Source organism: Peromyscus maniculatus, chromosome 4 (assembly GCF_049852395.1).
Source record: "Peromyscus maniculatus bairdii isolate BWxNUB_F1_BW_parent chromosome 4, HU_Pman_BW_mat_3.1, whole genome shotgun sequence".
Lineage (NCBI taxonomy): Eukaryota > Metazoa > Chordata > Mammalia > Rodentia > Cricetidae > Peromyscus > Peromyscus maniculatus.
In genome coordinates, this window is record NC_134855.1 from 124,133,472 (window position 1) to 124,158,516 (window position 25,045).

Sequence of the window (25,045 nt, forward strand, 5' to 3'; positions counted from 1 at the left end):
CTTTTGGAATCAGGGTTAGAAAATTTGATTTTTTTTTTCTTGAAAAGGACCATTAGTATTGAAGATGAAAAAAATTATTAGCATGACTGGGGTATGTGTGTGTGTGTGTGTGTGTGTGTGTGTGTGTGTGTGTGTGTGTGTGTGTGTCTAACTCCACAAGGAAAGAGACTATCTTTTTTATTGAGTGCTGATTTAAGTCTACATAAAATATTTGGCAGTCAAGAGAAAAAAAAACAAGCCAATCACAGCACTAGCTCTACAAAAATGCATTCTGTGATAGTTTTGGGAAAAGCACTCAGTTTCTCTTAGAAATGCCCTGTTGATGCACAAACACGGGTCTTACAGCAAAATGATATAATATAGTTTATTCTGGAGCTGAAGACGAGTGTTCATGGCCTAGGCGCACAGATTCAGACTACCCCCAAATACTGTGGCCTGATGGAGTAACAGCTTTATGGAGGTTTTTTTTTTAGTAACAGAATGAAGAAATTTACAAATAAAAGCATTTCCAAGGCATTGGTGGAAACGTCAGGTGGGTAGGTTACAGTGAAGCAGGGAAGTCATGGATCTCAGATGCTCTGTGATAACATTCTTAGCCTTTAGGTTAGTCAAAGCTAAGCGATCTGTCTGATTGTACATTCTAAAATGGGTTTTGCCTGAGAGTCACAGGATATTTGGTCAAACACAGAGATGGGCAATGAATGTCAATTTTTTATTTTATTTTATTTTATTTTATTTTATTTTATTTTATTTTATTTTATTTTATTTTATTTTATTGTTTTGGTGGTGGGGGTGGGGAAGGAGACTGAAAATAGTTCCAGATAATTTGGCTCTAAACCTGCAAAATTCCAGCTCTCCTTTATTACAGAAGAAACAACCTTAAATTGATGGGGGTGGGGGTGGGGATGTTAGTTTAGTTGCGGGTCCTTTTCTTTCAAATGTTAGCCATATGAGGCTGGGTCACCATGTTTCCTGTGAAGAGGGCCTTTTTCTTTTCCCACTGAGAAGTTGCTTCAGCTGCATCCCAGACTGATTCTTAGTTCCTTCTATATTGGCTCCACTCTCACTTTTTGGGTGGAATCAGCTTTCTTATTTCACCCTCCTCGTGGAATTTCAGCTCTGCCCAGGGCGGCACCACTGGTGCCTACAGCCCTTGAGGTCTCCTTGGGTGCTTACTGAGTCCATCCTTCTGGCCTGTGCTGGCATCTGCCTCTGCAGGTTGCTGCTCCATGGACCACTTAGGCAAATGCTCTCCTTAGACTTCCTGGGTTCTGTTTCTGATTAGATGCTGCTGCTGCTGCTGCTCCTCTTCTCCATCACTAGTTAGCCCAGGTGGGCCTTGAACTTGCTGTGAGCTAAGGGTGACCTTAAAGTTCTGATCCACCTTCGCCGCCCAGGTGCGGGGATTATAGGCATTGCGCCACCATGGTTTTGTGCAGTGCTGGGAATTAAACTCGGGGTTTGGGTCACGTTAGGCATACATGCTAGCAGTTGAGCCACAAGCTTAGCTCTGCCGTATGTCTTTTAATATGAAAAGCAAGACCATTTACATTCAGAGTCAAAAAGGGAATTTATGACCACTCACCAGCATTTCAGAAGACTCGTAAAGGAATCTACACACATCACAGGAAGATTAAGAAAACAATCATAGAGGGCGGGAAGGAGTAAAACCCACTACAAAAGTGGATCAGGAGACATTATATAAGAAACATTAGAGAAGCAGCAAAACGGCAGGAATCAGGATGCAAACCGGGGACCAAGATTCCAGCACATGAGCCTAAAAGAGCCATTCATTCAGCCCACCACCCCATACAAATAACAACAGAAATAGCTGCTTACGTCCTGGAAAAAAACTAGAAATCAGCAGCAAGAGAAACTATGCAAACACATGGAGATTGAGCAATATTGGGACACTGAAAAAATAAGGGAGACGTAAAGACTTCCTACAATAAAAGGAAAATGAAAACACTATAACAGAACCTGTGGGACAGAGCAAAGGTAATTATAAGAGAGACGTGTATAGATATTAATGTCCACATTAAATCAAATCAGAGAGTCTGGTAAGACTCAGTCAGTAAAGGCACTTGCAGCCCAGCCTGATGACCTGTGTTCAGGTCCCAGGGCCCACATGATAAAAGGAGAGAACTGACTCCTACAAGTTGTCCTCTGACCTCCGCATGTGTGCAAACATGTATTGATTGATTGTGTGTTTGCACGTGTGCGAGCTTGCACGCTACAGGATGAGTGTTGAGGTTAGAGAACAATTCTGAGGAGCTGTTTTTCTCCTTCTTCTCTGTGGGTTCCTGGGATTGAACTGAGGTTGTCAGGTTTGGCAGTAGGCACATTTACCCACATCATTTTTCACTAGCCCAGCACCCCCAAGTTCAATAACTATAGGAAAGATAGAAGCAAAGTTAAAATGAACTGAAAAGTTATGAAGATGACCTTTTAAAATAAAGGCGGGAGAGAGAAGAAAGTGCGAAGTGGAAACGGAACATTCAAAATGTAAAGAGGAGGAAAGTGCGAAGTGAAAACTGAACATTCAAAATGTAAAGAGGAGGAAATGCGGAGAAAGGGGGAGAATGGGAGCAGAGAGCGGGGCTATATTGAGTTTCCCTTTGTTAGAAGCAGAAGAGAAAAATAGAACCAACAAACTGAAAAGAAAAGAAAATAAGAATTACATATATAAAGAAATAAAAGCTATAGGTATATATACAGCCCAGATACCAAAAGAAAAGTTATTAATATAGTTACAAACACATATTTAGATTTATTTATTTGTATCTTATGTGTTTGTATTTTGCCTGCATGTATGTCTGTATACGACATGTTTCCTTGGTACCTTCAGAGGGTGTCAGAATCCCTGGAACTGAGGTTACAGACGGTTGTGAGCCACCATGTGGATACTGGGACTTGAACCTGGCTCCTCTGCAAGAGCAACAAGTGCTCTTAACTGCTGAGCCATCTCTCTAGCCCCTTAATATTTTTTAAGATTAAAAAGTATTATCTCCCTGGGGGTAGTTGTGTAGGCAAAAGTAAGAAGTCCCTACTTAGATACATCTGTACTTCTTACTCTGTTTTTTGTGCTCTGAACCCCTTGGATAGAACACGGGCTATGGGATGTTTACTGGTTTGTTAGGGATTGTTGTTGTTGTTTTCTGTGTTGCTTACTCCTCAGGCAGTGAACGTGTGGACAGGGTGGGCACAGAGTCTGGTCACAATAGCTTTGTTCCCTTGCTCACTAGTGCAGGGAACCGGAGTTCCCTAGGCTGAAATCTGCTCCAGGGAGCTGCAGGCCTGGTGGATTTTTCGGGTGCTCCCTGAAGCCCACACCCAGAGTAGGGCACACACTACTGTCCAGGAGGTGCAGTGTGTCAGTTGTCACATACAACTCTGCTTTCCTGAGGCCGGAACCATCTCGTGAGAGTGAACAGAGACACTGTGCTGCGCCTTTTGGCTATCAGGCTGTGGAAACAATAGACCCCATGAATTGGAATTTCCCAAGGAGTCTCATGCTGGGAGAAAGAAAAGCCTGAAACCTGGTGTCAGGCAGAAGAATTTGTCTCCCAGGAAGATATTTCATACATGTTCCTCTCTCCCCTACTCCTCCCGCCCCCACATGCCCATACAGGGACATAGACACATGGACACCAACAAGGACACAGACTGGAACACAGATACGGACATGGACATACATATATAATAAACAAATCAATAAAATGCAAAAGAAAAAAAAACTTAAGAGATTGTACAACAACAGAGTTGTACCCATGAAGCTGCAACACTATGGTCACCTACACAAGAACCACACAGTGACAGTTGGTATGTCAGTGTGGACAGGGGAGCTCTCACAGGGCTCCACTACAGGCAGCTAAGAGACTACTTCTTTAGGGACGAGCTCCCTATAGGTTATCTGATTCCAAGTTGTTGGCCCTGAACACATGTGCATATGAGCATAGACTAAACAGACACAGAAAGTTGTATAAATGTGTGTGTGTACATACACATATATGTATTTATGTAACAATAATACTTGAAGAGGTCATGACTTTGAGAGGTAATGGGGGCACAAGAGGAATTGCAGTTGGGGAGAGGGAGGTGGTAGGAATAATGTGAGTACAGTATTCATGTATGAAATTCTCAGCAACAACAACAGTTGAGAGCAAGCCAATCAACAGCATTCCTCCACAGTTTCTGTTTGAGTTCCTGCCTTGAGCAAGCCAATCAGCAGCATTCGTCCATGGTTTCTGTTTGAGTTCCTGCCTTGGTGTCCATGACCTGTGATTGGGACATGTAAAGCAAAGGAACCCCTCCAAACAGAGTTGACGAGATTTGACACAGGTCTGGCTTGTCAGCTCACCTTGTAAGTGCCACTGGAATCAAAACAGCGGGTCAGTGATGGATGGAACCACATCTTGAGCAGGACTGCTTCTTTAGTGTTTCCTCTTGTCCTCTATTCAAACCTAAATCTCATGTCAGCACCTAGAAGGTGGACTGGAGCCTCTGGACCTCTTCGCTCCTTCCTGGTGTGGCCACATTGGATGAACCTCTTTCTCCACTTTTCACTATTACTTCTCTTTAATTGGCCTACTGAGGACGAGTGGCTGAACCTAGCTTCTTAAGTCAGGTAACAAGGCCAGTCCCCAGACATAATTGCGTGTGTCACCTCAGTCCTGACTCTCTTCAGTGGCCATCACACCCTCTGGTTTTAAAGGGAAAGAGATCTGCATTCTGTACTGTGTCTCCAACCCAGATCCCACTGCATATATTTTTCAGTGATACAGCTTCTGTGGTGGTTGGATGGCACATCCGTGGACCACATGGCAGACATTGGCTTGGACACTGTGGCAACACTTGCTTTGAGTTACAAGCAAAGACAAGACAGAGAAGTAAGCTTGGGTGCGACCTTCTCAAAGCTGCCTTCTCATAGAGCACTGTGCTTTCACACTGGGGCAGGCAGAGTGCTTCTCCAGTGCCAGTGTGCCACACAGCTCCAGATCAGCCAAGTTCAGCCTGCCTTTCTTCAGTGCTTCTGTTTCTATGCCCATTTTGTTCACTGCCTCTTCTTCCTTCCCTTTCTGCCACTCCTCCTCTCTGCCGATGGGTTGTGCTGCCTGCCCAGTTCGAATGGGCTTTAGCTAGCCCTGTCTTCTGATAACCAGACTTTCTGTATCTATCCAAGGGTGTCTGTTTGACATTAACCATCAGTGTGTCCCCTCAAACGCCCACCACAGAGATGTAAGGAAGGGGCTGCTACTTGCTTCTAAGCCACCATTGTCTCCTCCCTAATTAATTTTTAACTCTTTCTGCAAGATGAAAGACAAAATCCTTTCCCGGGGGGCCCTCTGGGCTACGACTGGTTCTGTGACAGTTGAACTCACACTGCCAGGTGCTGGGATTGTCAGTCTTCTCCTAAAGTGGAAACTCCTTCAGAGGTGTGGGTTGAAGAAGCTGTGTCTACAGGACACTCTGCTGCTGTGGGATGTCTTTCTGTATGCTGTGAATATATGTTGCCTTCATTGGCTAATAAATAAGCTACTTTGGCCTATGGCAAGGAAGCTTAAAGTCAGGTGGGAAATCCAAGTAGAGATACAGAGAGAAGGGTGGAGTCGGGGGAGATGCCACCCCGCCACCCAAGGAGCAACAAGATGCCAGCAGACCAATAACACCATGGCCACATGGCAATGCACAGATTAATAGGAATTGGTTGGGTTAAGTTATAAGAGCTAGCTAGCAAGAAGCCTGAGCCATAGGCCATACAGTTTGCAATTAATATAAGCCCCTGTGTGTTTACTTGGGACCGAGCAGCTGCAAGACTGTGCGGGACACAGGAGAACTTCCATCTATACTCTGCTCATTTAAATAATGTCACTTCCTGTTGCTCCTTATTGTTCAGATGTCCTCAGTTTAGTTTATTACATTGTCAGGGGTGTTTATCTTTCCACATTCACAGCTGGGAATCTTCCATATGATATTGCTTTGCCTGTGTCTCATAAGCTATTACCAAGTAATGCTGATATTAATATTCTCATCATTTGCTATTTTATGATTAATTCTTGCTTATAATTATAGTCCCTTCTTTTATCTAAAATTCATTTAGGGAAGCTGTTTGGTTGCCAGTTGGTATGATTATCATTGTGTGTTCACTCTCTTGTCTTTAATTTCCAATTTTTTGATTGTCTAGAAGAATAATCTGTGTACTTTGTATCTTGAGTTTGAATGAATGTCTTCTACTCAAGCCTGATATAGGGTCAGTTCATGTACAATGGACTTTTGAGTGGTGTGAATGTCATGTCATGCTGAGAAAAACATCTTACTAATGACACTCAGCTCTTCTACATCCTCATTACTGTGGCCTGGCCTAACTCTGAGACAGGAACATTTCCTACTTCACTGTCACCGTGTCTGTTTCTCTGTGTTTATAAAGCTTTTGGCTTACCCAACCTAGATGCTGGGCCCTCTGGTGCAGGTCTTATATCTTAGTTACTGTTCTCTTGCTGTGATGAACTACCCTGACAAAGATGGGTTTTGTTGGGCTCACAGTTCCAGAATACAGTCCATTATGGCAGGGATGTCATGACAGAGGAGCTTGAGGGTGCTGGTCACAAAGCGTCCACATTCAGGAAGCAGAGACTGGTGAAGCTGTGCTCCTGCTCAGTTCCTTCCTCCACTTCCCCCGTCCGGGATCCCAGCCAGAGAATGGCACCACCAACAGTGGGGTGGTCTTCCTGCTTAGCTAACACAGGCAAGGTAACCCCCACAGATATGCCCAGAGGCCCATCTAGTGATTCTATATTTTGTCAAGCTTACAATACCAACCACCACAGTGCTTATGGTTTCACATAGTGAGACTGTCATTGTGAAGAATATCCTTTACTAGTATAAAATATTTTTGTAACATACAGTGTTAGTTTTGAATCACATTTTATCTGATTTAACATATCCATTTATAGCCAACACTAAACACTTAAGTAGAAATTCTTCAGTGAAGAAGTCTAAGTAATGTGCTCCAAGTTGTAAGCTTAGATATTTTTGATGGGACAAAGTAGAGTAGACTTGACACAATTTACTTAAGTACCCTGCCTGTGTTTTGTCTTTCATGTTTACATTTACTATCCACATGCACTTGATTTTTATTTTTAGCAAAATATAGGAATCAAATATCATTTAAAATTATATGTATACAACTGACCAATTATGTATGCCTCTCTCTCTCTCTCTCTCTCTCTCTCTCTCTCTCTCTGTGTGTGTGTGTGTGTGTGTGTGTGTGTGTGTGTGTGTGTGTGTGTGTGTGTGCAGGTACCATGGCAAATGTGTGGAGGTCAAATGAGAACTCGTGGGACTCAGTTCTCTCTGACCACGTAGGTCCCAGAGAAGGGAACTCAGGCCATCAGGATTGGTGGCACGAATCTTCCCACGGAGCCATTTCACCAGCCATTGGGAGTCTTCCTCATTTGCCCTCCACCTTATGTTTTGAGGCAGCTTATGTTACTTACTGAACCTGGCATTCACTTATTTCACTTAGACTGGCTGACCAGCAAGTCCCAGGTATCCCCCTGTCTCTATTTGCCCAGCATTGCCTCATGCATGCTAGGCAGATGCTTAACCACTGATCTACCCCTCCAGCCAGAGACACTACTTTGAATGGCAGGAAGAAAAATACTGATTCCTCAAATGTTCTATGGAATTTGTCAATGAAACTGTGAAAAACTGATTCTATTATTATGTGAGTTTTTAGTTGGGTTTTCTGTGTTTTAAATTGTTATGCAACAACTTCTCTTTCACCTAGTTGGTAGTTTCTGCTTTTTATATATGGATTTGCATGCTTCGTTTACTTCTGAAGATGTGTCGGGATACATTTGAAGTGACTTTTCATTTTTATTGACTCTGCTCATGATGTTCAAAGCTGTGAGGTGATGTTTCCTTCCCCAGGATTCCTGGCATGGATGTACATGTGGATTCTCTCTTCTCCAACAGCATTCAGTACTAGTGGTGTATCCACTTACGAGGTCAGTCACTGGAAGCCAGTCCTACTCAGGTTGTTCCTGTCTTGTTGTTACAAACAAAGCTGAAACGAATATCCTTGTACCTGACTCTTACACTTTCTATAGGCCCTATTCTAGAACGTGTTCGGCCAGGCTTGGGGATGTCCACACTGTTCTGCGGCTTTCTTCTGAGCTTTCCTCCTTTGTCCGTACTTAATGATATGAGAGTCTCTCAGCCTGGCCGTGGGCTAGGTGCAGGAAGTTGTCATTGTTTTCTTTCTCTGCGTACTGTTGAAGCTGACTGCTTTTCACAAATCGTATGTCTGATGGTTAATTACAATTCCTATTTATTCATATATTTCACCTATTGTGTTATTTCTGTTTTCTAGAATTCAGTTACTGGTTTATTGTACGTGTTGTGAATATTTGCTTCATGTATCCACTTTTGTGAACATGTGTGTGTGTGTGTGTGTGTGTGTGTGTGTGTGTGTGTGTGTGTGTGTGTAAATGGATGTGGGCACAGGTGTACCACAGCGTATATGTAGAGGTCAAAGGTCAACCCGCAGGCATCCATCTTCTCCTTTTACCATAGAGGTCCTAGGATCAAAGGGACGTCATCAGGCTTGGTGTCAAGGGCCTGAGCCAATCTCAACAGCCCCATGTGCCTCCTTTGAAAGGATACTTTTTGACAGAATTTGACATTTTTAGTGTAGCCAATATGACAACCTTTTTCTCTTGTGACATTTGTCCTCTGCATTGCTAGGGAAGGGTTTTCCCACCCACAAGGCCATGGAAATAGTCTTTCAAAGTTTCATCTAGTCATTTCAAATAGATTTTGAAACCTCTGAGGTATATTCTTATCTACAGTTCATTTGGAGAGCCACTAGAAAATAGGGGTTGAAATCTTTTTTTTCTAACACGGTCAGCCAACGCTACTGTATAGCTTATTCCTCTTTTTTTTTTTTTTTTTTTTTTTTTTTTAACCAACTTGACATGTCATCATTAACACCAGTCAGTATTTCCTGTCTGGCTATATTTGTTTTAGTCCATTCTTTTCCATTCCTACCTCAATGATCCTCTGTTTTAAAGACTGGCTTTATAGTATAGGAAATTTGAACCACTCTATTCCTTTGTAAAATATTGTTTACCAACTTTTTCTCCATATTTACTCCTTTAGGATCACCTTATTTCCTTGCATAAAAAGTTATAGGATTTTTGATGAATATTTAAAATGAATGTAAAAACACATACTATTTCTTTCAGAAGCCTTCAAAGTATATTATGTTGCCTTCTCTGTGTATTATTCATCTTAGAAACAGCAGGGTAGATCCAAAGTCTAGTGGAGCCTGAAGCGTATGTAACCTGGGGTCCTCTCTAAAGATAGTCATAATTATGAATGCAACATTGGATGCTGTGCTTTGGGAGTGGCCTGTACCAGGGAGGTACTTGAACCTCCAGCCTGTGGTAAACCCACTTCAGATAAGTAACATCATAAAGAGAGAACACCATAAAAAATTGTGTCTCGCCCTCTGCTAGAATAATCTATTTGTGACTTGGAAACTACTTAAGTGGTGGAAACAATAAAATAACAAAGTTGTAGCTGTAGTTTTCAGTGAGTGTCACATAATACCACAGCCTTGACTTTTCTGAGATAGCATGTCACATTTGATGACCTCAGGGTACATTGTGAGCATTAACTAATTAAACCTCATAAAACCCAAGAGACTTTGGAAAGAGAGATGTAGCATCACCTTGCCCAGTTCTGAAATGCAGCCATCTCTGGGGACAGTGGTGGCAGCTGCTTAATAATAAGCTTCAACACCTCACAACAGTTTAGCTAAGACAATTAGTCATTGTAGTTAGTAATTGTCTGGTGAGCATTAGACTATCAAATGGTTAAGTCACCAGGATTATTAGTTCATTGTAAATCTAATCCATTCTTTAAATTTTCTAGAAATTTTATTGTAATTGTAAAAAATATACATATAGAGTAGGTCACGTTCTTAGGTTTTCTCTTAGGTCTGTTCTTCAGTTTGAAACTTAAAATAAGAACTACTACTTTAAAATACAGAGTGTAGCTTAAAACAGGGAGCAAAACTAATCAATAATAGTAGAAGTCAGGAATAGGTGTGCCCACTCCCCAGGGCGATGAGGGAAACTTCCAAATCATGGAAATGTTTTGCATATTCACCTCAGTAGGTGTCACGTGTAGAAGCTGCTTGACTATACCACCTTTCTGTGTTTATAACAAAGTGAATTAGCCCGTGAAAGCATGCCAGACTTGTCTTCATGAAAGTGCTAGGCAGCCCAGCACAGGACACACTCAGGGACTAGAGACACCTTAGGTTTTACTTTCCTTGAAGCATCTTTCTTCAGAAGAATTCTGTCCTTTCTCAGGACACTTCTTCATGGCCAGTGAGCTACATTTCATGTATGGATATGAGTCTCTCCCATCAGCACTTTCTGAGAAACCTCTTCGGGCATCACTTTTTTCTCTGAGACTCTCACTGCGTTTCACTTACCCACATCTTTGTCAAAAGTAGGGAGAAGACATTCGTGGTCCAGTAGCTTGGGTTGAACAGTGTCTGTAGGAGTCATTCTGGTGATGGGCATTGAAAGATAAGCTAGCCAGAGAAGGAAGCGGAGAGAATCATGAGCTGTCCCGGACTCTGCAGTGTCTGATGGGTCAGTTAAAACTGTGAAGGCAGAGCAGCTTTCTCACATGGACTACATCCCTGGGACATTTGAGGACCCAGGGTGCCTCATGCCTACAAGCAGAGTGTCTGTGCTGCTCTGAGCTGTGACCCATCAGAGGAGGAGAGCAGAAGTCACTGCTGAAGTCCCTCAATGGAGCAGGCCTAGGTGAGGCAGGAGGCAGGAGAAACATCCCTACTGTGATGATCTCACATGCCCTGCTGGAGCATGGATGACTTGGAGACAGAAAGGAGGGGAGGAGAGAGAAGGCAGAAAGAGGGAGTCTGGGAGGGAGGAGGCCTTTGTATGGTAAATAGGCGATTTTCCCATTGTAATTTCTGTAGATGAAGCCTGTAAAGAATGCCCAAATTCCTTACTTGGCAGAGCATATTATAACAACCGCTCAGCTCCAGTTCTCACTTAGAAAATAGAAAAGGGAGCTGACGTGGTTGCATACAGCTATAATTCCAGTGCTCTGGAGGCTGAAGTGGGAAGAGTGTGAGTTCAAAGCTAGCCTGGGCTACATAGCATGATCCTGACAAAGGATTAGAGAGGGCAAGAGGGGGCCGTGGGGTTGAGGGTAGAAGGTGAGAAAGGAGGAAGAGACCAGGGAAAGGAAAAGAGGGAAGAAATGCTAATACCCGTGTCACTGGCAGGCCTTAAGTTGACGGTATTTCCAAAGAGGAACAGCCCTTTCCTAATCTTTGGCATTCAGAGAGCACTGTAGAGTAAATTGTGGTATTTCCATCTTCTAATTTAGGACTGTTTCAAAGCCTGCCATCCAAGAACTTGTTTATAAACTTCAAAGGGGCCTGACATCAAAGGAGCCTGTTACCCAGAGCTTGGCAGAGGCTGGGGACTCCCGCGTGTCGGGCGCATGCCCTTTGTGGGCATCATTTCATCTGTGCAGCTTCCCTGGGGGCAGCATGGTGTCATCTTCATCATGTGGACGAGGCAGAGGAGGGCTGAAGAGGAAGTAGCCTCGAATCTGAGTGTCAGCGCCAGGATCAGGGTGGGCGGCAGACCCCCGTGCTCTTTTCCGGTTTCTCTGGAATAGACAGCTGCAGATGCACCGTTACTTAAAAGCACTTGCGCATGCTCCCCAGCTTCCTGGGGTGTTGGGGGTTGCTTATCAATTACTTTCTGCCCTTACTCTACCTTTTTTTTTTTTTTTTTCCAAGATACTGAAATCAAGAGCGACAGCCAGGGTTCTCAGAAGGTAGCTGAGGAACCGGGGGTATTTGCTTCTTCAGAGGCCATAGTGGAGACACAGGTAAGGGACACTCCTTGCCCAGGCCTGAGGGATGGGGATGGGCCTGGGGATACTTGTGACGCTGACTGGGGCTTTGGTGCTAGGATCACCCCTGAATTCTGTCATCTACTGCAGAAAGGTCCCACTTAACACCAAGGCAGTGAGATTGCATCCGTTGGTAATGGGCAAAGCCTCGTGGGCACGCTCTAGAATGCAGGCCGGGATGGAACTTCATCCTGTGTTTGTTACCTTCCTGATTACTCTGACAACTACATGGCAAAAGCAGCCTTGGCAACAGGGGATTTAGTTTGGGCTCGCAGTGTGAGGAGGCTATAGGCTATCATGGCCGGGACGGCACAGCTGAGGGAGTGTGAAGCCGTGGGAGTGTGAAGCGGCTGATCACACTGCCTCTGAAGTCAGGAATCAGAGGAAGAGAGATGAATACTGGCTTCCTCCTCCTCCCCTTCCGGAATTCAGTCTGGGACCCCAGCCCATGGGATGGCGCCATCCATATCCAGGGTAAGACTTCCCTTCTGTGGAAATGCCCTCAAAGATACACCCAGAGGAGTATCTTCTAGGTGAATGCTAATTAACTATCACAAGTCTACACCTTGTCAACTTGATACCCAAATATGTCACCTTTAGCCATTACTCTGTACTGATGGTCCTCAAAGGTTCATGGCCATCTCATATGAAAAGGTGCATTTAATGTATTTCTAGAGCTCCCATAGTCTGTAACAGTCCGAACACTGTTCAAAAGTCCAGTTCCCGTGGAAGAAGATTCAAGGCAGTCTTTTACCTGTGAGCCCCTACAGAACAAAAAACATTACATACTCCTAATATATGCCAGCACAGGTAAAATGCCTCTTCTGGTAGAAAGGACTAGGGACACAGCAAGGGAAAACCAAAGCAAAACGAAAGCCCAGCAGGGCACACAACAAATGCTGCTGTTGTGTGCCCAGCACCTTGGGCTCCTGGTGGTATCATCTGAACTCCAGCAACCTGGGTGGTGCCACTCTTCCAGCTCCGCCACCTGCAGCAACATGGCATTTCTTCTAGGCCAGCTCCAGTCTGTGCTTGTGACTTAAGTGAGTTTTCCATAGCCCCGGTGTCTCCAGATCCTGATGTCTCCTTGCAACTGAAGCATCATTATCCCAGCGTCATACAGCGATCTCTCAGGGACACCCTCCAGGGCATCTGACCCTGCCACACGGTGCCTGGTCTCCGTGATCCTATAACTCTTGTATTTTATCTATTTGTAAAGCCAGCATCATGTGAACAACACTGCCAAGCTCTGTTCCCAGCTCAAGACACCACCATCTCCTCTCCACCTTCCTTCCTGAACATTCCCTGACTAGAGGAGGCCAAGGCAGAGGAAGCTGCTCATGGGAAGCTGACTAGGCAATCCAGAGTCTCTGAAGAAACACCCAGGCTCCACACAGTCAAATGCACCAGCATGTTTCTTCCTGCCTTGGTTGGGCCTTGTGACACCACAGAGACGCCTGTCACTGCTTCCTGGAGAGGTGGCGGGCTTCACTCCACTTGTGTGATTTCAGGATGAGCTTCCCTTTACCTTCTCGCTGCCAGTGTGGCTCAAATGGAGCAAGTGGTGTGTCCCATATATCAGGGGATGAGTCCACTCCCAGGGAGTTCTGAACTAGTCATGTGATGAGGTAGATATGGCTAATGGGTGGACCCAGGAATCCAGCTACTGCTCCATTTGAGTTACCAGTGTCTAAAAATGCCTGTATTTGAGGGGCAGGTTCTAGCTCCTCATACACTCATGTAAATCAGTGCATGTCCCTTTGTCCTCAGGAGCTGGGCCACTCAGGTCCCCTCCTTAGAAGACCTCAAGAAGTGGGTCAGACAGGTGTGGGTGAAATGAATGGGTTCCCTTTAGGTTACTGCTAATATCCTGGCACTAATTCAGCACCTAACATGGGTAGACTCTAAGCGGGACTGTATAGTTCCATCAACTTGTGGTTGACTGACTCCTTCAGGATTGGGGGGAGTTGAAGAACTATGGTTTCTTGAGCGCCAGCACCTCCTTTCCCCCTCCTTTATAGCCTTATACCAGAAAAGAAAAAGTACCCCTTGCCAATCAACACACACACACACACACACACACACACACACACACACACACACACACACACTAATATTAGAGAGAAGGAAGGAGGAACCGAGTCTTCGCACTAGGTCCCCTGGATTATCCTCCCCAATTTTCACATTGTGCAAATTTTTATTCTCTATGGAAGAATGCTTGCTGGTTGCCCCAAGCCACAAAAAGTGTCAATGTGTAATAATTGGGTATCATATTTCAAGTACCGTTTTATCCACATGGATCCAGTGATCATAATGGTCAGGTACCCTGCTAAGTGCTGAGGGAACCCCCAAACCAGAGTTTAGCCCCAGCCTGCAAGAGGTTGTATGTAATGGAAGGAGGCTCTTAGTAAAAGGCATGGAGAAGATGGAAGACGCCAAGAAGAGAGGACCAAAAGAAGAACAGACACTTTTAAAGAAGATTGGAGGGCCTGGATAATGGAGGGAAGTGAAACTCATGAGTGGCATTTCAAAGAAAGGCAAGAGACCTCTATTTGTGTCTAAAATGGAACACTTTATGTGGTGCTGCAGTAGACATCACATTTACTCTCCTCAAACAACCCCCCCCCCAAAAAAAAAGGTCTGAAATACACAAAACAAGCATTTTCAAGATAGTACTCTCTCTGTGATAGCAAAGGATCCTGATGTCATTGAGATAGGAAACAAGGTGAGTGAATCTGTGATTGTCCCACCCTACTGGCCTCAGAAAGTTTCCAGGCCACCTCGCAGCACGTGAGATTCAGGCAAATAGCCACAAAGACAGATCAGTAAGTCCACAGAGACTAGACCTTGAAAGACAGAACAGTGGAGAGGAGAGAGCTGCCCAGAGAGTGAGCAGTGCCATCCATATGTGAAGGATTGCTTTTCAGTCTTCAGCAGAGCACTGGTCAGAGCATGCGGATAAGGAAACTACTGAGTTCAGACATGAGCAGTGAACCATCCTAGGGGATCAGAGCCAGCAGTACCTAAGGCTTACAGGCTGGGAATGGTGTCTGGAGTCAACCAACTTGACCAGGCATGGAGAAAGTACGCACTTGTAATGAGAATAGTTAGTTCTAGAGAAAGCACCATTCCAGGTCTCTCTAATGACCCAAAAACCAAAAGGGTCAAACTGTTTCCAAGTAACTTAACTGAGTCTCAAAGTCTAAGAATAGTTGTAAGAATGCAGACGTATCTACAATGTTTGGAATCCAGTAAAAATGACCACATACTCAAAACACTGGTACCATACATGGCACCTCAAACAGAGATAAATCCATTAATCAACCCCAAATGAAAATGGATGATAGAAATAGTAAACAAGGCCACTGAGATAATTTCATTAATATATTCTTTGAGAACGTTATACATGCATACAGTGTATTTGATCACATTCACATGCCCCAATTATTCCTAGATCTACCTCCTTCCCCATCTTCTCCCAACTTTGTGTTCTCTAAAGAAATTATTTTAACTATATTTTGTTTGCTCTAAAGATTAAAGAGAGACATAAGAGATCTATCACAGACTTCTAGAAATAAAACTATAGTGCATATGCATTGCACAGGTTGAAAAATGCATCAGAAGCATTGATAACAGATTGGATATTGTGGGAGAAAAGATTAGTGAACTTGAGGCATAGAGAAATGAGACATTTTAAACAAAGTTGTTTCTCACTATTTCTGTCTCTCTGTCTCCCTGTCTCTGTCTCTCTGTGTCTCTGTCTCTCTCTGTTTCTCTCTGTCTCTGTCTCTGTCTCTGTCTCTCTGTGTGTTACAGTCAGAGTGTAGAGGCTAAAAGAGAACTTTAGAGAGTCAGTTCTCTCCTACCATGTGGGGCCTGGGGGTGGAACTTACATCGTCAGACTTGGTGCCAAGCACTTTTCCCTGTTGAGCCGTCTCTCCACTAGTGAGATGGTGTTTTTTAAAAAATATCAATGAACTCTGACACAGGGACTTAATATATGTTAAACTGTAGTCTACAGAGAAGAAAGAAGAGATTGGGATTTAAAAAAAAAAATCCCCGGGGAAACAATAACAAGATTGTTGTGTGCTATTTTGTTTGTGTTCTGACAGATAAAGCTTGCCTGGAGATCAGAGGGCAGAGCTAGTTGGCCACTAGTTAATCATAGAGGCCAGGCAGTAGAGGCACACACCTTTAATTCCAGCACTTGGGAGGAAGAAACAGGAAGATCAGGAGTTCAAGGCCACCCTGGGCTACACGAGATTGAACCAGTCTAAATAGAGCTGGGCGGTGATGGCTCACGTCTTTGATCCCAGCACTTGGGAGGTGGAGAGAGGAATATAAGGAGGGTGGAGACAGGATTTGTCCCCCATTTGGTCCAAGATTTTATAGAGGTAAGAAGTCTCTGGTGGCTGGCTGCTCCGCTTCTCTGATCTTCAGGCAAGCTTTATTTGTTATAAACACAAACAAAATATCACACAACACAAGATTGCTGACTAGATGTGTACAGTGGCCTTCCCTTTGAAGACAAAAAGGCCAAAACATGGGAAAAGTGAAGTTATACAGTCATTTCACTGTTTGAGGTGTAGGGTCGGAGTGGTCAGGCATGGCAGTGTGTGGATCTAACCCTAGCACTTAGGAGGTGGGGTCAGAAGCACACATTCAAAACAAACTTGAGATAGATACAGAGTTGTAGGCTAGCCTGGGCTGCATGATATACTGTCTCAAACAAACAAACAAAGTTTCACAAACCAAGCCAATATTTTTAAAAAGGATGATAGTCATGGTTTAAGATGATCTGTTCTGGAAATACAAGACTGTCTAAACATAAAAACAATCAATATATTTTATTATATTAACAAATAAAAACAAACATTTTCCTCATAAATCCAAAAAAGGAATTTGAATATTTAGCATCTATTCCCCTTAAAAACTTTCAGAAAATTAGGAATAACGAAATTTAATTTGATAAAGTACATTTAAAAAGACAGTTAACTTGTTAGTTAATGGTGACAGATGAAATCTTTCTCTCTCCGACTTTGTTCACTTACCACCTCAATTCAACATTGTACTGATGGGCTAAAGCCAGTGTACGAAAATATAAAAAAAAAATCAGTATTTTAAGGAAAGTAAAGACTGCATTTTGTTATGATCATTTATGTAGGAAACGCACAAAACAGCTATAGTATTAGTACTTATTTAGCAAACTTCAAAAATGTATACATGTTGATGCATAAACATCACTTTGTCTTGCATGAATTACATTCTTGCTGTTGTGACCCAATACCTGATGGAAACAGCTAACAAGAGGAAGGAATTGTTTTGACTCAGTATCGGAGGACTCATTCCATAACCACTTGGCTCCGTGTTTCTGGGCCTGTTAAGAGGCAGAACCCCAATGCTGCAGGAGTATGTGACAGAGAAGCTTCTCTGGTAGACAAGAAACAGTGAAAAGAAGAATGTTCACCCTTTGCTGGCTTTCTCCTTTTATTGCATATGGACACAAACCCATGGGATTGTGCCACCCACATTTTCAGGGTTCTTCCCCTCTTCATTTTCTCTCAAAATGCCTTCACAGACATGCAGGATCCATCACAACCTCCTAGCTGAGTCTAAGGCCAGTCAAGTTGACACTGAAAATTAGATGTTTATTAATATCTTTATATAACAGCAGCACACAAACAGAAATAGAAACACACACCATTTAGAATAGTAAAAATATAGGGAAGTTGCATGAATCTTAAAATGTCTTATTAATAAAAACAAACCCAAGCCAGGTATTGAGGTGAAATGCTGGAAGATCAGAGAGACAGAACAAGCCACAGCTAACCTCACCTGGCCAACTTCTCAGCTGATCTTGTTTCTTCAGACTGGAAGCCTCTGTGTCCTCATCCAAATGTATCTCAGCTGAACTGTGCTGCTTAAAACCTAAAAGCTTAACCAGCCAAATGCTTCTAGTTTCTGGTCTTCATGCCTTATTTACCTTTCTGCCATCACTCCCTGGGATTAAAGGCATGAGTCACCCTGTTTGGCTGTTTCCAATGTGGCCTTCAACTCACAGAGATCCAGAGGGATTTCTGCCTCTGGAATGCTAGGATTAAAGGCGTGTGCTACCACTGCCTATCCTCTATGTTTAATATTGTGGCTGTTCTGTTCTGTGACCCCAGATAAGTTTATTAGCGAGCACAATATTTTAGGGAACACAATACCACTACAGAGAAGTCTAACAAAAGATGTTTAAGATCCGTCCACTGACAACTGCTAAACCTTTCTAAAAAAGGAAATAAACCAGTGAGATATCCTTTCCTCATAGATTTGAAGACTTGATATTTGTCAAGATGTCAGTTTCCCAAATTGCTCTATAGATTCAGCAAGACCCTAGTCCAAATTTAGCAGTAATACTATGGAAATGAAAACAAAATTCATATGGAAAGAGAAAGGACCCTTAGCAGTCAGGAAATTTACAATAAAGTTGTAGGATTGAAACAAACTGGCTTCAAGATAGATTTTAAAACTCTTGTATTTAGGTAACATGGTCCTGATGTCAAGGTCAATCCAAACAAAACAAAACATCATGATAGAAATGAATATGGAATTGGAGTGAATACTTCCCAGAAGAAAATTTCTAAATGAAATGATATTCAACCTCCTCAGTCATTAGAAATGCTCATTAAAAGTATAATCAGGCACAACTATGCATTAGTAGGATGATCAAAAATTAAAAAATTAAGCATTCTAAATTTTGATGAAGGTGTGTGGGAATTGTGGCTCATTCACACATGGACCATACTTAACAACATGAGGGAATAAACTGCCAGGATGTTTGAGAATATGGATGATTTAATTTCTTTAATGTCAAAAGAAATAGAAGTCAACCCCTCTCCCAGTAAAAGCATACGCACAATTCCAAGAAACACAGACCAATCTGGTGACAAAGAACAGATGAGTGTTTCCCTGTTTTCAAGACTGCAAGCAGTGGGCACAGAGAGATACAAGAGCTTAGGGGAGTGAGGCATATGCTCATTATTTTGACTAGGGTAATCTTTTTATAGATATATACACAAGTTAAAACTCAGAAGGCATATTTTATTTATTTAATTAATTTATTCATTGGTTTTTTGAGACAGGGTTTTTCTGTGTAGCTTTGTGCCTTTCCTGGATCTCGCTCTGTAGACCAGGCTGGCCTCGAACTCACAGAGATCCACCTGCCTCTGCCTCCTGAGTGCTGGGATTAAAGGCATGTGCCACCACCGCCCGGCAGAAAGCATATTTTAAATGAATGCAGTTTATTGTATGTTAATTATACTTTAGTGAACCTGATTTTTAAAAAAGCTTGGTTACACAGAATAACAGAGGCAACAACTAACATCTAGAGACAATTAGGAGGCGCCTGTACTGTCCTGAGCATCTACCAGTCTACCATATACCTCTTCCCTCTCCCTTAAACAATTCTTATGAAGTGGAGAGGTGGATGCTGGTTTGTTTCCTTTTAACAGATGAGGAAACCGGGCCTCCATCACTTTCTCAATGCCTCCTAGACATTAGCAGGGACACTGAGGTCTAAACGCTGGCTACTCACTGTAGAGCTTGAGTTCTTGGGTTGGTTGATTCTTATGTCTTCTCACTGTCCTCTGCAGGAGAAACAGAGTGAAGAATCTTCGTTTGATGATATGCTGTCAGGAACCTTCAGTAGATTGTCTGATGAAATGCAGGTAAGGTTTGTGCATGTACAGGGCCTTTGCTGCCTGCTGGCTGGTGAGCTTCCCTCCTTCCCCTTCAGCCTCGGTGTGCCCTTTCCTCCTCTAGCCCTCCACTGCCTCTCCCCAATGCATAGCTACTGTTGGCCTTGGGTTAGCTCTGGGTAACTGTGACGGTAATTAATCCCTAATCTCATACCCTCTGCACAGCTCAGACTGCAAGTTATATTTTATTTGTGTTTCAATTATTTGTAACAATTTTAGTAATCATCTTTTCTTCTGTGCCCAAAGAGAAACTTTGGAGAGAGAAAATGCTTATTAGAGTACCTCCTCTGTTCTGTTCACCCCCCCTACATACACAAAGGTACATACCATCTGATATATGCAGATATCTATCATATGCACACACATGCCCAGGTACGTACACTTTAGTATGTGCACTTATGTGTTGCTGGAAATTTTCCTGTGTCCCACCCAGTCCTGCAGCCGCTCAGACCCAAGTAAATACACAGAGGCTTATATCAATTATGAATTGCATGGCCATGGCCTGTGGTTCAATTTTCTTGCTAGCTGGCTCTTATAACTAAATTCAGGCCATTTCTATTAATCTATATGTCGCCATGTGTTCCATGGCTTTACCTGTGTGCCATTGCATGCTGCTCCCTGGATAGTGGGATGGCGTCTCCTCTGCCTCTGCCTTTCTTCCCGTCTCTCTCCTGGATTTCCCGCCTGCCTCTATGCTGCCTTGTCATAGGCCAAACAGCTTTATCAACCAATCAGAGCAACACACTCACAGCATACGGAAAGACATTCCACAGCACTTCCCCTTTTCTGTCTAAAGTTAAAAGGGAAGTTTTAACTTTAACACAGTAAAATTACATCTAATAGAACAGTTATCAAGCGAGAATTATAGTTACACTTATGTGCTTCTTAGGGTCTATAACAGTTCCCTCTTGTTGCAGGCTCAAGCCAAGCTTCATTTGGTTAACCAAGGTTTACTTGGTAGCACCGTCCTCTTTGGCTGTCCTTAGGGCATCTTTGTTACTTTCCTTCATCCCACTTACACCCTAACACGGCTCCTCTATCAAACTGGTTCCACTCATGCCGAATGTCATCTGTTTCTTGCCCATAAACTGGGGAGTTTCGAGATCCCAATGCCCTGTGTTCCTACGCAGGGTTCTGACCTTCTAAGGGGCAGAGGAAGACACTGTAGTTTCTTGAGTAGGAGATTGACATGATCTGCCCTTTCCAGTCCAGTGACAAGGCCAACCCTCTCCTGGATTCCAGAGGGCCTGCTAGTGACAGGCTGCTGCACTCTGCTGTCTCTAGAAGCTTGAGCATCTCTGAGGGAGGCCCAGGCCAACAGAATTAGCAGATCCATGAGGCCAAGGGGCAAACACTGAATGTTGCTTCTGCCCCTCAGAGCTCTGTCAGGAGGCCAGACCGCCCACTGTCTAATCCCCTGGTACTGACCAACTCAGGAGTTTGCTAGGAGAGAGAGAGAGCCACTTTCTTCGGACTAGCCCTGAACTGGAGCATGGGCTGGGACTGAAGCACTAATGACTCAAGGTCTGTCCTCCAGGCTGTCTGCAGGGTGGGAGACTGGGTCCTGTGCTATCGGCAAGGAAGAGTGGGGGTGGGGCAGCAGGATGTGCTGCCAGCCAGAGGTGGCACTGTGTGGGGACAGGTCCACTTTTGCATTTGCTGCTGGACCTCCACCCTCTGCCCTCTGTCACTTAGTGTCCATCAGCACCCCAAGAAGAGGGCTAAAGGCGCCGACTCACTCTGTCGGGAGCACCAGGAAAGGAGAGTCGCTGGGGAACCAACACCCCAGCTCCTGTACCTCTGAGGCAGAGTGCTGAGGATGAAGACCATGGTGGAAAGCCCCTCCCTGAAAGGCCTGTGTTGGTGACCTTTCTCACTGCCCGGAGGTTCTTGGGAGCTGCTGAGCCCTGAAGCTTAGCTTTGCCTCTGAGGAGCCTATACTAAGACCCTCTAACCCTCGGCCACTGTTATGCCCCAGGCAGGAGAGTAGAGATTCAGTGCGAGTTGACAGTTTTCTCTCTAACATTATTCCTAAGAGTGAGGCCACGACTTTATAGACCCAAACACGGGTGGAATAGGAAGGGAGAACCAGAACCCTTTAGACCCCCTGAGGACATGTAGGCAAGCAAGGAAGATCGATTTCCCATGTTTATCTCCTGACCCTTGCAGAAAAAAAAACCCCACAAAACACTGAAATGACAGAGAAGAAGTGGAAAGGGCACAAATCCACAAGACAACAGGCTGGAAGGGAGTTATTGGAAGATAAGCACTTTCAAAATATTTAGAATCAAGAAAATCGATGAAGGCGTTTGCACTGGCTTAGCAGCCCTGCGGGAGGGGGAAGGAGTCTGAGGGGAGACTAGTGAAAGTGGTGTGAACTCTCCACAAGGGCCTGGGGACCTGCCTGGGGCAGGGAAGGAAGGAAGCTGAGCACAGAGGTCTGTCTGGCAGCCTGGGACCGAGTAGCCTGGACCCCAAGTCCCCTGCACACACTACATAGCTGACCAGCCACACCCCAGGGGAAATGACCCAGTAAGTATTCCCTGGAGAAAGCAAGAAAACATGACTCCAGGTTCCACTAGGCTGTCTGATGGCGAAGGGCTGTGGATAAAGTGAAATTCTCCATTTCAGATGAAGGAGCCCCAGCTGCTCCTGCAAGCCAGAAGCCACGTGTTTGTTGGAGTATTCTGTAGTTGGGATCAATTACCACAACTTGGTGGCTTAAAACAATTGTGCCCATCGGCTTCCAGGCCTAGAGATCAGAATTCCCAGGCAGGTCTCAATGCACTAAGCCTCTAAGTGTAGGTGTAGGGTTATTTCTGAGGGATCTAGGGGAGACTCTGTTCCCTTACCCTGCCGGTGTCCGGAGGGCATATGCATTCCTTGCCCTTTGCTCTCTTCCTGTATCTTCAGGCCACCACAGTGCACCTCCCTACCCCTATCTAAGCACACTGCCTGCCTCCCTTGTCATTTTATCATAGCCATTTGAATAAACCAGGATGGTCTTCTCAAAATCCTCAGCTTAGTGGCATTTGCAAAGTCCCCTGTCCCGGTAAGGTACCTGTCCTCAGGTTCTGGGGATTCAGACACACTTTTGAGGGCCACCACTGTTTTCCTGCCCCAGTCTCTCCTGGAGGTTAGAACTGTGGGCTGGGAGAGCTTTGTCGTAGTAACTTTTCTTTTACTCTGATAAAGCACTGTGACCAAAAGAGTTTATCAGGGCTTACAGTTCCAGAGGGCGAGAGGCATGGCAGGAAGTGGCAGGCACAGCGGCAGGCGCAGGCAGCTGAGAGATCTCTTCTTTAGCAGGAAGCAGGAAGTAGTGAGAATAAACAGGAAGTTGGGCAAGATTGGAAGCCCGCCCCCAGTGACATACTTCCTCCAGCAAGCCACACCTCCTAAACCTTCACAAACAGTATCTCCAAGTGCTTTTAAATGCCTGACCCTGGGGGGACATTTTCCCTTCAAACCATTACAAGCCCCAAGTCCTGAGTAAGCAGGGAAGAGAAACAGTGATGCTCATAGATTATTCCCTAGACCTGATTGCTTAGAAAACATTTGACCAACACTTCTCAAATCTCACAAAACATGAAAAAAATTTAGAAACCAAGGAAATAAAAATAAAGTACACAAATGAGAATGGAGTTATGTTATGCTACTTTGTTTGTGGTAGCAACAATATATCCTAACATATGTAATAATATAACAAAATCTATATTCTGTGATCTACAATATATTGTAACAGTGTCAATACTGATGTAACAAGAAATGTAATTTGATTATTCTGTGGGGACAGAATGCAGGCAAGGAATGGTGGAAGTGGCCTAAATATATCCATCATTTCAGTGTCCAATAAGAAAAAAAATTAAATTGATGAATTAAGGAACAGCAGCATAAGCATGTTTTTCAGAAATAGAGATAAGTACCCCAAGAAACAAAAAGGTTAAACGTGATACCTGATGGAAGGGTAGGGAGGTGGGGGAGGGGACAGCTGGTTTTCTTTACTACTAGTATTTTGACTATATGCTTGTGTTACTTTGGTTAATAAAATTCCAGAAGAAACTCAGAATGAATCAAGTTTAACTCCCCCAAATCGGAGTGGATGTCCCCAGTATTAACTTCCCTGGTGGCTGAGGTCAAGTGGACCTTTCTGGGCTCCATCTCCTTCCCAGAATCACCTGAACATGCTAAAGGTCCAGAAATTCTAGTACCACAAAATGTTAATGAAACCAGTTTTCAAGACCGAACTCACTTGCTGATGGTGTTAATATATATAATACAGTACCACCACACTAATTTTTACCCATTGGAACAAGTAAAATATTTGTTTTCTGGCCTTTGTGTGAGAACATTTGAATCTCATTAAGAAGGTCTTCAGATGGACCCTCTCGGGATGGGTTTTTTTTTTTTTTTTTGAGGAGACAGTCTCAGGCATCATAGGAACAGGACATGTAGAGACAGTGCAATCACTATCCCACTGAAACTCATCCCTCCCCCCCTCGCTTGCCCCTCTCTCCTTGCTCTAGGATATGGAACAGAAGTTCAGCGTGCTTTCCATGGTGGGTGATGAGGACCTCACTTTGAGCAGTGAAAGCTCCCTGCCATCCTTCCTGTTCCCGGAGGAATCCTCCCACTTCCGCCCCATCTACCTGGGAGAATCTGCTGCGTTCTGTATTCAGCTCTTTTGTATTGATGAGAAATACGAGGCAAGGCAAGTACTGATCTCCAATTTGTCTGTTGTGCTAAGAGCTTCTTAGGCAATAGTTTTTCAGAGTACGTGGTCTTTAAACCAGACTCCATAGCCTGGGAACCTTAAAACAACGGATTCCTGGACCCTACCCAGAGATTCTAGTCCATAAATTTGGGTAAGACCTACAGAATAGGACACAAGTCTGTGGCCAGTTCTACTTCTCCTGTACCACAGTTGAAGATCTGAAAATTCTTGTTGTGTAGCCACATCCTGTTTCCATTTGATATAGTGTGCAGTTCTCGGAGTCTCTGAATCTGTACGGCGTTTGGGTGCAGGTGACAAACAATGTGTTTGAAGTAAGGCTGAGACAACTGAGAGCAGTCCAGTGGCAGGACTCACGCTCCTTTATCTGGGCTCCCTGCTCTTGGTCCCAGTCTCAGAAGATAGTTTCACGAGGCCCCGGTGACTGGGTGCTCACCCCGGAGCCAGGGAAGGTCCTCCAGCCATTCTTCAGTGTTCGTTCAGTCTCTTGCCTTGTGCTCCACCCTTAATCTGGAGCAGGAGACACACCGAAATGTAAGATATGAGAAGGGGTAAAAGGAACACCCCGCAATTCAGGAAAGCTACCGGAAGGAGG

General features: G+C 44.1%; 1 protein-coding gene across 5 annotated transcripts in view; it reads left to right on the plus strand.

Moving 5' to 3' along the window:
* Window positions 1–25,045, plus strand: part of Cfap61 (cilia and flagella associated protein 61) — a 302,729-nt gene that overhangs the window by 58,149 nt on the left and 219,535 nt on the right. For all 5 annotated transcript variants that reach the window (XM_076570780.1, XM_076570781.1, XM_076570783.1 and 2 more), the window contains 3 exons: window positions 11,861–11,952; window positions 19,614–19,688; window positions 24,245–24,429. In XM_076570780.1, the coding sequence (XP_076426895.1) occupies window positions 11,861–11,952; window positions 19,614–19,688; window positions 24,245–24,429 (352 nt within the window). The remainder of the gene's footprint in view (window positions 1–11,860; window positions 11,953–19,613; window positions 19,689–24,244; window positions 24,430–25,045) is intronic.